General features: G+C 54.0%; 1 protein-coding gene across 3 annotated transcripts in view; it reads left to right on the forward strand.

Moving 5' to 3' along the window:
• The window catches only part of PAX7 (paired box 7), a 99722-nt gene extending 88508 nt beyond the window's left edge, over positions 1 to 11214 (forward strand). For all 3 annotated transcript variants that reach the window (XM_040462805.1, XM_040462826.1, XM_040462816.1), the window contains exon 9: positions 7247 to 11214. In XM_040462805.1, the coding sequence (XP_040318739.1) occupies positions 7247 to 7362 (116 nt within the window). In that variant the 3' untranslated portion in view covers positions 7363 to 11214. The remainder of the gene's footprint in view (positions 1 to 7246) is intronic.
• The last annotated feature ends 869 nt before the right edge of the window (positions 11215 to 12083 follow it).

Genomic DNA, 12083 nt, shown 5'->3' on the forward strand with positions numbered 1-12083 from the left:
CCCCCCCCCCCCCGCCGGCATCTTGCCCGGAGGCGGTGGGCACCAGACCCTCGGACCGAAGGCTGCAGAAGGCAGGCCCGGTCGCCGCCCCCAGGGCAAGTGGAGAGGCACAGAGAGCCGAGGTCACCGGGCTCCCCTCCTGCCCCCCTCCCGGCCAAGGCCTCACCTGCTGGTGTCAAACTAATCAGAAGGGCGTGTGGTGAGAGGCTGAGGTCCCAGCCCGAGGGCACCCCCGCCCGGCCTCACTGACCTCTGCTTCCTCCCCACACGGCCTTGGCCTCCACAGCTAAATGAGGGCCAGCTGTGCCCGTCTCCACCTCCTGGCTGTGTTCATGGCCCCTGCCCCATGTACGTGTGTGTTCGATATGTGTATGTGCATGTATGTATGCGTGTGAGCATGAAAACACGCCTCATAGATACGTGTGATGTGTGTGTGTGTATCGTGTATTTCAGCATACGTGTGTTCGTGCACGCCTCTTTTTGTGTGTAGATGTGCGTTTGTGTGTGCGAATGTGTGAGTGTATGTATACGTGCCTATTCACATATCTGAATTTATTTTTAATTTTTTTTAACGTTTATTTATTTTTGAGACAGAGAGAGACAGAGCATGAATGGGAGAGGGTCAGAGAGAGGGAGACACAGAATCTGAAACAGGCTCCAGGCTCCGAGCCGTCAGCACAGAGCCCGACGCGGGGCTCGAACCCACGAACTGTGAGATCATGACCTAAGTTGAAGTGGGATGCTCAACCCACTGAGCCACTCAGGCGCCCCAATGGTTCAACTTTTAATGTTTATTTTTTGAGATAGAGAGAGAAGGAGAGCAAGTTGGGGCAGGGCAGATAGAGAAGGAGACACAGAATGTGAAGCAGGCTCCAGGCTCTGAGCTGTCAGCACAGAGCCCCATGCAGGGCTCAAACTCAGGAACCATGAGATCATGACCTGAGCAGAAGCCAGGCGCTTAACTGACTGAGCACTCAGGCGCCCCCCTGCTTTTTAAATAAAAATTTTTTAACGTTTATTTTTCTTTAAAAAAATTTTTTTTAACATTTATTTATTTTTGAGACAGAGAGAGACAGAGTGTGAGCAGGGGAGGGTCAGAGAGAGGGAGACACAGAATCTGAAACAGGCTCCAGGCTCTGAGCTGTCAGTACAGAGCCCGATGCGGAGCTTGAACTCTCAGACCACGAGACCATGACCTGAGCCAAAGCCGGCCGCTTAACCGACTGAGCCATCCAGGCGCCCCAAATTAATGGATTTTTTAAAATGTTTATTTATTTATTTTGAGAGAGAGAGAGAGTGCAAGCAGAGGAGGGACAGAGAGAGAGAGACCCAGAATCCGAAGCAGGCTCCAGGCTCTGAGCTGTCAGCACAGAGCCCGACGTGGGGCTCAAACCCACGGACTGTGAGATCGTGACCTGAGCTGAAGTCGGATGCTTAACCAACTGAGCCACCCAGGCGCCCCAATGTTTATTTATTTTTGAGAGAGAGGCAGAGACAGAGCGCAAGCAGGGGAGGGGGAGAGAGAGAGGGAGACACAGAATCCGAAGCAGGCTCCAGGCTCTGAGCTGTCGGCATAGGGCCTGAGGCGGGGCTCGAACTCATAGACCACGAGATCGTGACCTGAGCCGAAGTCGGACGCTTAACCGACCGAGCCACCAGGCGCCCCTCGCATATCTGACTTTCAATGAGCATATTGTGTCCACACAGTGTGCATGTGAGTTTGTGTGTGAGTGCACAGGTGCACACATTTGGTCATGTGGGTATGTGTGTCCGTAAGACGCACACATGGGTTTCAGTGCACTTCAGGTGCATCCGTGTGACCGAGCGTCCACGTGTCTGTCTGTGTATTTGCACATGTGATGCTGTGTCACTTCATGGCATGTGTACCAAACAGGTATGCACGTGAATAGACGTGTGAGAGAGTGTGCAGGGGTGTGTGGTTATCCGTGCGTGCAACGCGTGTGCACCCAGACGTGCACGGAGGCTTGAATGTGTCCGTGGGTGTGTATATATTTTGGAGCACGGACACGTACACTGTGTGTGCAGTGTGTAAACACGGGTGTGTGCACGCTAAGGTGTGCACGCAGGTGTGGCTGTGTGTCCCTGTGCATCCGGGCGGGTACACGTGTGGCCTGCGTGTGCAGCTGCGCCCGTGTGGGTTTGCGTGCACGAGGAGGAAGTGCGAGAGGGGGTGGAACCCGTGCGCAGGGACGGTGGAGAGCGGGGCGCGCACACATGCGTGCGAGTGTTTCCAGAGGGGCCCGAGGTGAGCCCCGGCCCCGGCCCCGCGTTCCCAGGCAGAGCGGACACACATGCTCTTGATAAAGAGTTTAGAGCCGCTCCGCGGAGGCAGCAGCCCCGGCCTGGGGCAGGCGTTAGTCACCCCCGGAGCCCCGTGCCCTGCTGCAGGGGGCCTGCCCAAGTCGGAAATAAAATTAACCCCAGAGTCAGCATGGGGGCCACCGGGGAGGGGGGATCAAAAGGGAAAGGGCCCAGGAGGCGAGAAGGGAAGAGGCCGGCCAGGCCAGGGCGATTTCCCCTCCCCTCCACCCTCCCCACTCGCCCCATCTAGCTCCAGCCCCTGCCCCCCTCCCCTCCCAACCCCAGATCCTCCCCGAGCCGTATTTTCCAGCCCTACCCAGAGGGAATCCCAGGGCAGACCCCACCCCACCCCACCAAGATTCCAGTCTGGGCTGGGAGGGGCCTGGGGGAGTGTTGGCCCCAACATCACTAAGTCTGCCACCAAGTCACCCTGCCTCAGTTTTGCCATCCGGGAAATGGGAGTCGAGGGATTAGACCCCCAACGCTTTTCCATTGTGCTGTCTTCCTCACCTTTGACATTCTGGGGCAGCCAGGGACAGGGACCCGTCGTGTTCCCACTGACCGCCTGCCCTGTGTTTACGGGTGACTGAATACGCCTATGACGGGGCTCCCAGTCCACGTGCAAGAGTGTGCACGTCCCAAACAGCCCCTGTGTATGCCCAGGTCCACCTGTCACCTGCTCACATCTGTCCCACGCAGGAGTTTAGCCCACCAGGCACTGGGCAGATCGCGTATTCATTTCCTGCCGTGTTCAAAACCCTACCCAGAGTAGGTGTTATGTGTCCTCAGGCTATAGACGCAAGAGCCAAGGACTTTCCCAAGGTCACACAGTAGGTGAATGGCGAACTCCAGGTCCCCTGAACTTCCAACCCGGTTCTCTTTTGGCCAAACCGCCAACTTGTGTCATCAGTAGTGACACAGCCCTCGACCCACCTTTGTGTCGATTCACGTTCATGACTTTATATGTACCTGGCTTCGAGGTATAATTATGCAAAATAGACGCGTGTAAAGGAAGGATAGATAACCCTTTAGTGAGCATCTACTATGGGGCCTGGCACTCCCGGCTGCTTTGTATGGCGTGCAGACAGGCGAGGGAATGGATCCCAGAGAGGGTATTTGCCTGAGATCCGGCATCGATGTGAACACCACCACACCTACGGCCCTGACCTCAGAGAGCCTCCCTTGCAGGTGTAGGTGTGCGTGGAGGGTGCACGTGGCTAAACTCTTCAGCCAGAGAGTCCACTCCTCTCCCTGGGCCTCTTGTCTTCCCAGGGACACCTCCACACTTTTTCTCGTTCCCAGCCATTATCTGTCCATCTGTCTGTCTCTCCTGTCCCTGGAGGGGGTGGGGGCAGGGGGCAGGGACGGGGCACACGGCAGATTAATATGGCCCTGGTGTTCCCAGAGGCCAGGGCCGTACTAATGATGGAGCTGATAGAACGCAGAAGTGTGAAAAGAATTTTAATAGATCTGACAAGTCTAATAAGAATTTGTGTCTAGAAGGGTCCTCCTCTGGGGCCGCGGGCTGACGAGGCGCTGACGGCTGAGATTTGTTTACTGGTTGGCATCTCCTGCCAACTCCCGATTAATCTAATTTGAGATGTTCAGAGCCCAGGCGCGGGCACAAGGCAGAGGAGAGGGGACGCGGAGAGACAGAGGGACAGGGAGGGCCGCTGACAGAGGCTGTAATGAGAAATGTCACAGCCCTGCCCTCACCGGCCCCTGGCTCGACCCCAGGGAGAGGCGGGCTCTGTGCACGGAGAGTGCCCTTGAAGTTGGCTGGTCATTAGTAAAGTTGGCCTTCTTGGGGTCAAATCGCCCACCTTGGCAGGGCCTGGGGAAAGTCCTGTGGGCTGAACCCTGGCTGGCAGCCAGGAGAGGCGAAAAAGGAGGACACAGAGTGACCAGAGGCACAAGCAGGACAAATTCGGGTTCCTCCCTCTCACATGCAGTGCCTGACCGTGAGTCAGCAATCTTTCTGTGCCTCAGTCTCCACCTTTGTAAAATGGGAACAGCTGTGCCTAAACCATGGGGTTGGTGAGAAATTAAAGGACACCGTGTCCGCCTCGCCCCATGGTAAGCGTTCCGTATGTGAGGGATCGAGCATTGTTGTTCTGACTGTTCTCCAGAGCCGGGCCTTCCCACCCCACCCCCCCGGGGACAGCCGCACAGGCTGGCACAGAGTGTGACGTCAGGTGGAATAAGGGGGAACAGGCAGAGGCGTTCGGTGAGTCAGGAGAGGTCGCCTGACTTGGCCGCGTGCCCTGGGAAGCCACCCACACTTCCTGGAGTCGAAACTGGGGCCCACGCAGGATTTAGGGTGTCGAGTGCTCCGTACCCTCTAAAGCGCACACACCCAGGACGCTGCGGGCGAAGCGCGTGGGGGTGGTTCGGAGCTGGCAACAGACCGCCTGGGTCCACAGCCTGAGGGCCACGTGACCTTCCCAGTTACACAGTCTCTTAGGGCAGGGCCTTGGCTCCACCACCTGTAAAATGGGACAGCGGAACTAGCAGCCTGGCAGTGGTGAGCATTAAGCGAGATCGCGCATGCGTGAGGGGCATAGAGCACGGTGGGCGGAGAATGAGCTCGGTCTGTGGGTAGCTCCTCCCTCTCTTCCTGTAGCTCCTCCTCCTCTTCCTGCTGTGGCTCTACAGACTAGCTTCCTCAAGGTCAGGCCCTGGGGCCCAGATAAGACTTGCTCCAAGGAGCAGAGACGAGATGCCTGAGTTGCAGGCTGCCCCTGAGGCCAGAGATCCAGAGATTGAAGTTTCTTCCACCTGCCCCTCGCCCCCACCGTGGAGTGAGGGGTAAGACAGGCCACCACCCCTTCTGTATTACCAGCTGGGAGCCTGGAGGCTAAGTGACGTCAGGGACAGCACCCAGGGCCTCAGTTCAGGCCCTAGAGCCTGGAAGCCAAGGAACACAGAGCCCAGACACTCCAGAAACCCCAGAATATTTGCATATCCTTTAGGAATCGGTACAGTCCCTGAGCCTTTTGTGCCCAGCATCTCAAAGCACATCATCTCATTTGATCTTCATAACAGCCCTTGAGGAGGCTGGGATCTGCTCTCCCCATTTTACAGACCGGAAGACAGTCCTGGAGAGGCAACATGATTTGCCCAAAGCCACATGCACCGGAGATAGTTGGGACTCCAGATTGCCCCATTTACTCTTCCTTTCCTTCTTGCCTCTATCAAAGGTCACACCTGCTCCCTAAATCCCAGTCCTGTGAGAGCCCAAGGCCTCTGAGCTCACCATGTACCAGGCACAGTGCTAACCTCCTTATATGCATTTTCTCACTTTCTCCCCACAATTCTTCCACCTAGGCGCTGTCATTATCCCCATGTTTACAGACAAGGAAACTGAGGCTTGTATAGGTGAGATGGTTGGTATGCCCCAGATCACACACTAAAAGTTGGCAGGTGCAGGATTTGAACCCCTAAAGAATATGGTCTCAATTATTAATACTTCCCAACCCACCTCCCTGGGCCTTGTCTCTGGCTGTGCCCACACCTGGCTCTACCCACCTGCCGTAGGCAGGGACCCTCGACTTTGGGGAGGCATGTGGAGTGCTATAGGGCCCCTCAGCGGGCAGGTGACAAGGAGAGTGTCGGGTCAGGCCTCGTGAGTCCAGGGCAGTAGTCGTTATATTTCCTCTCGCCTTGGCCTCGGCCATGGATTCCAGGTTGGGAGGTAGCATCTCTGTGCCTCAAGAGGCCTCGGTCCCATGCCAGTCACATCATTTGGTCAGAGCTGATCTCTGCTGTAGCCTCAGGTGGACACAGCAGAGTCGAGACAGAACGCGTGCACACACAGACCTAGCAGTCACGCCTGCGCACACACGTACACCCACATGCGTACCTGGCTTAGGTGCAACTCACCTGGACACGGTTACCCGGGCATGCGTGGGCATTCCCCCTGCTCTACTCACACAGGTACCTACAGCTCATCCACATCTGTCCGCACATGTACATGCGTGAGCATTGTTCATGGGTGAACATTCATGTTAGCGCCTGTTACTATGCAGAGATTGTTGTTTCCGCTGTTCACACACACAAGCACACCCCCTCTGACTCTCATCCCTCTGGATGGCTAGAACTTCAAGGCTAAAGGTCTCAGCTCCCAGCATATCAAGGTCCTGGCTCCTTGTTCTGCATGGATCTCTTGGCTCAACTTTGAGTAAGGGATGTAAGGGATGTTGCTGTGTCTCACCCATGAGCTGGGCTCAGGCTCCAGAGAAAAAAGAAGGATCTTTTCCTCATTACTACCCAGGCTCTGTGGGATTCACCGGACATCCCCCATAGCAGGCATATGTACAGGTGTATTGGAAAGGAAACTAATTCTTCTCTCAACGATGTGGAATCTTTTGTACTTTCCTACAGAACCTATGAGAGAGCTGGGCAAATAAAAGTGTTAAGTAAATATTTGCTTAATGGTTAGAGAGGAGGTAAGAGAATGAGCTTCATGAAGAGATGGATGGATGGATGGATGGATGGATGGATGGATGGATGGAAGAACAGGTGGATAGATGGACAGAAGGATGGATGGATGGATGGATGGATGGATGGATGGATGGATGGATGGAACAGGTGGATAGATGGACAGAAGGGTGGATGGATGGATGGAAAAACAGGTGGATAGATGGACAGCAGGGTGGATGGATGGATGGATGGATGGATGGATGGGTGGATGGATGGAAGAACAGGTGGATAGATGGACAGAAGGGTGGATGGATGGATGGATGGATGGATGGATGGATGGATGGTTGGATGGATGAATGGATGGAAGAACAGGTGGATAGATGGACAGAAGTGTGGATGGATGGATGGATGGGTGGATGGATGGATGGATGATGGATACGGGGCAGATGGAACAATAGGCAAAAGGACCTTAATTTCTAGGAGCTTCTCTTTTTTTTTCCAGCTGCTGTTGATTACCTGGCCAAAAATGTGAGCCTCTCCACACAGCGTCGCATGAAGCTTGGGGAACATTCTGCTGTGCTGGGACTCCTGCCTGTGGAAACTGGCCAGGCCTACTAGGGACCCTGGGGCGACTTGCCCCAGACCAAGTCCCAGCCCAATCCTTACTGATCCCTGAGCCTCCCAGCCTCAGCCCTTTCATTACCCTGGGGTCTCAGGAGGCCAGGAAAGGAGCCCATTCCCTTCTCGTAGCCAGCCCTCTGGAGATGTGCAGCCAGTCTACCATTCACCTATGTTTAGGAACCCAGAGCAACCCCCTTGGAGTCTGCCCCTCCACTCTCTCTCCAGGAGGGTTTCTGTCAGCCTGCAGCCATTCCCCCAGTCAAATCCTGCCGTGGCCTCTGTGCTATCTCAGGCACAGAGGTGGAAGCTCACCCCGAATAGAGCAACCTGGGCACCCAAAGGAGGATGGTATCTGGGATGAGGTACTGGAGCCCTTTGGACCCGACTCCAGTGAGTACCCCGGCCAGAGGTGGGGGTGGAGCTCACAGGGTCCCTCCCAGCTGGAAGTGCTGGGAGCCAGCCCTCTCCTCCCAGGTGGATCTCTGGCCCAGGGCCCGAACCACAGCCCATTCCTCCTCTGGATGCTGGGACGCCAGCAGAGAGGGGACCCTAGTCCTGGGGTCTTCCCAGGGGAATCACCCAGGAATTCTGAGGACTCCAGGGCCCTCCCCACACACCTCTGCTGGGTGTAGGGGGTGGGAATCTAGCCCAGGTGGGGGCACCAGAAGGACCAGGCAGAGGCTTACCCAGGGAGAGGGGCTCATCAGCAGTGGGCAGCCAGCAGCCAAAGACCCAACCCAGGCACCCCAAGGCAGCAGGCTCCTAGACTGAAGTCTGGGTTCCAGCCTTGCTCACCCCGTGCGGGGCCTAGGGAGCCCACGGGCTCTTCAGTTTCCCATTCTCTGAATCAGGCGGGAGGGGGAAGGGAGCAAGTCGTGTATCGAGAGGCAGAGGGCAGAGGGCAGGCTCAGAAGGGCGATGCTTAGCTGGGGTTCTTGTGCTTGTGGACAGCAGCTCTTTGTTGCCAGAGGCTTTAGTGCCATGCCTTCAAGCCCACGACCCCTGGAGCTGCAATTTCTCACAGAGCCTCCCTTGGAGACCTGAGCCTGTCCCCTCCGTACCTGGCTCTCTGGTAAGGGCACCTTCATCTGCCCCTTAAGCTGCTGGGGAGCAGAGGGCTTCCCTTGGAGCTCTGGAGGAGGGTTATGGGACCAGCAGGGACTCTTGTCCACAGGCAAAACCACAGACTCCCCTTGACATCTGGTGGCGGGGGGCGGGGGGGGGGGCAGTGGAGGGGGCATGTCATTGTCCCATTGACAGTGGCACCTTTCAGTGTTGATCCACTCTAGGTCGAGAGGGCCCTGTCTACTCATCCAGCACAGCTAAGTGGGGGCAGATGTGGCCAGTGTTCAGGCCACCACTCCTAGACAGGTGAGGGATGCCCAAGGTTCCAGAGACTAGGGGAAAGGCGCCTTCCTTGGCCACACCGGTGGCTTCTTCATATCCCTTCTCTTTAAAAGTTGAAATCTTTGGGGAATGGTTCGAGCCCCTCACTTTGCCTCCCTTGGAACTTTTTACTACCTTCACCTATTTATCAAAATTATATTCGTCTCCACCGGCACCATTGTTATCATCTATACTTGGATCACCTTTATCAAGTGCTGCTAGGTTAGAGGCACTTGTGACAGCTGGGCACATGAGGCCACCTCTTTGCTCAACCCATGCCGCTTGCTCTCAGCCAACAAGACATTCCCGGAGGGAAGGGCTGCTGCTTTGGGATTCAGTCAACCCGAGTACCTCCCTCCTGGGGAACTGGGCTGGCAAGATGCTAGGACACTTTCCTGCGTGGATGCCGCTTCTGTGACAAATGCTCACCTGTTTTCTCATCTTCGGACTTGGTAACATCAAGCCTGTCCTGGACCACGGCCAGGGTGGCTCGTATCTCTGGTTTAGAGGAACCTATGGATACACGGAGACAAACAGACTCTTTGGTAGCAGCAGATACCTGGACATGTGTGGCCCATGGAGGTCAGCCCAGTTTTCAACTGGGGCATTTACTGTGTGAGACTTTTGGTTCTTCAAGCTCTGGACAGAAAGGAAGACTGTGTTGTCCCTTGGTGACCCAGTCCCTGTGTTTGTAACCATCACAGCCAGGAAGCAGCTCTTAAGATCAACCACAGTCTTCATCCACATTCCTTGAATGGTCAGTCCTCCCCCCTGGAGGCCTGGCTCAGAAATCATCTTGAATCCCCTTACATACCCAGGAGCAGAGCTCTCAGGCAGGTGACATCAAAACCACCCAGCCTCACTCCCAGGAGGTGACATTCCCATGCTAGGACCAATCTCAAATCTCCCCCCACCCCCCACCACCACCGTGATGAAATGGGAATAAACCAAGTGATTTCTCTTTATGTCCAATTTCTCTGGAGTTCTCCCAAGCCACCATCTTGGTAGAAAATGGGACTTATTCTCCCTGGAGCCCCACCCCCACCTGGCAAAATTTCCCTAAAATCCTGTGTATTAATGTGTCTAGCCAACTCAGTCCATAAAACTCCATCTTGGGCTGGCAGCTCACAACCTCACCGGACAGATGATGTGGGACAAGAGGTACAAGGCTTCAAACTCTTGAGGGTTGACCACAGCCTAAGAAAGAAGGCCTGAATCCCCGTGGCCAGGTCAGCCCAGAAGCAATCCCCATCCATTCCTGTAAATAGAATCCATAGCAAAATAAGAGATGTTTCCTCCAACTTACCACAAGTAGCTGTTTGTCCTACCTATGGGGGGGAGGTCCCTCTTCTGAGCTCACTGTACATTAGTTGGAAATGTGGTGATGTGCTGTTCGTTTATAGGAAGTCGACTTTTATATAAATATATATATATATATATATATACTAAAAAAGGAAAGAAAACCCCCACAGTGTGTGTCGTGCTAGTGGCCAGAGACCATCTGTAGGGATATATCTGCATATTGTGTGTTTCAAATTATACATTCCAGTCTCTGTTGGGTTCTTTCATTTTTATTGCTTTGTTTTTTTCATTTGCTGTTTCTCTCTTGCTATGAAAAAAGAAAGAAGTGACGTGTAAGAACCAAGCTGTGCTTCACACTCTTATTTTTTACTTGATTTACCTTTGCCATTCTTTTGCCAGAAGAAATGAAGAAGAGAGATAGAGGGAAAGAAGGATGAAGAGGGGGGTTTGCCCAGAAGACAAACGAGAAGGTCAGATTTCCAATCTGACTATGGCTTGAGAGCAGAGCAGGTCCGAGACTTGGCCCAGACTCCACGGAGATCCAGCGTTGTTTCAGATGGAGCTTTTGAAGCATGCTGAGATTTGGATCCTGGAACTTGGTGAAATTCCATGATTGCCCGAAAAAGACATTCTCTGGGGCCTCTCTCAGGTTGATATTCTCGCCCAGCTCCCGATGTTCCCTTCACTACTAGATGCTTTTTGGGGTTGTCCGCTCTCTCCTGCAAAGGCACCGAACCGAGACCAAAATGGGGGTACTCCGGCCGCCATCTTGAAATGCTCAGAGGCAGCTGTGTACTGGGGACTCTTTCTGTCAGCTCTAACACGGCCAATCCCCCACCTGGGACGTGTCCACATAGCACTCTAGATCATTCCTTCTTCCTAGTAATTGCAACTCGGTTGCTTTCGTGTTTGACTCACAGCCATGTTCCTCCATGTGGAAGTGAGTGTGTGTGCTTGAGAGTGTGAGTGGGGCGTGTGAGTGGGCTTGTGGGTGCAAGGGTGTGTGTTTAAATATAATCGCACCATAATTTATTCAGCTATATGGAGTAGTAGATTAGAAAGAGAAACTGGCATTTGCTTTAACTACCTGCTTGTGAGCGCTTCCTCTGTAACTCAGGCGTAACTGTTATACATTAAAAGAAATTAAAGCATTTCCAAGGTTCTGTGTCCTTAATTGACTGTCATTAGGCAGCTGCCCTAAAAAGGACCGAGGGGTGGCTGAGAGGCTCTTTGACCTAATTTAGAGGGTCAGAATAGGACCGCCGGGCCCCTCAGTGCCAAGCAGCTGTTAGACAGGTAGTGGATGCTTAATCAGTATTTGACCAATGGAATGCTGTTGTTTAAGCATCTCTCTGATGAAATTTCAGTTCTGTTCACCAGGACAGACTTCCTGCTGCTAAGCTTAGGGCCCTCAGTGTCCCTTTCCTAGGACATAGAATTTGGAAGGTAGGAGAGAGCTCAGAAGCTTCCATGTTTCCTTAAGGAGCAGAACCTGATGTGGGGATTCATGGGCAGGTGGATTTATGGAGGGGGGGCCCTCAAGAGAAATGCATAAACGAGTGAAGGAAGCAACACAGGACAGGGAGGGGGCTAAGCAGGAGGAGCTTTTAACTGGAGTCTAGTTTCAACCTGATAGTGCTGGGGACTCTCTAGTATGAATAGCACAGAGCTAGTCTCACCTTGAGACTAGAGGACTGGCCTCTTGTGCTAAACTGTCAGTCATTCATTGGCTGCTGGCTGTTCCTAGGGAATGTGGGTATGTGGATATGTGGGTAAAGGCTAATGTACCCAAGCAACTCTGGCCCAAGTGCATCCTGTGGGCTGGGGGCAGTTCTCCAGAGAAAGGTGCAAAGATGTACCCATAGCAGCGGCAACACATCCGTTAGGGTACAGGTGCACGGGCTCAGTGAAAGGGATCTGGGCAAGGAACAGCAGCTTCTACTCCACATATGTTCCCCTGGCTCTAAATTGGGTTACCTGTGTCATTCCAGTGTATGGGTTTACTGGGATGATCTGAACAGGAGGGGGGC

The sequence above is a fragment of the Herpailurus yagouaroundi genome, unplaced genomic scaffold, assembly GCF_014898765.1.
Source record: "Herpailurus yagouaroundi ecotype Mexico unplaced genomic scaffold, PumYag 77, whole genome shotgun sequence".
NCBI classification, from domain to species: Eukaryota; Metazoa; Chordata; class Mammalia; order Carnivora; family Felidae; genus Herpailurus; species Herpailurus yagouaroundi.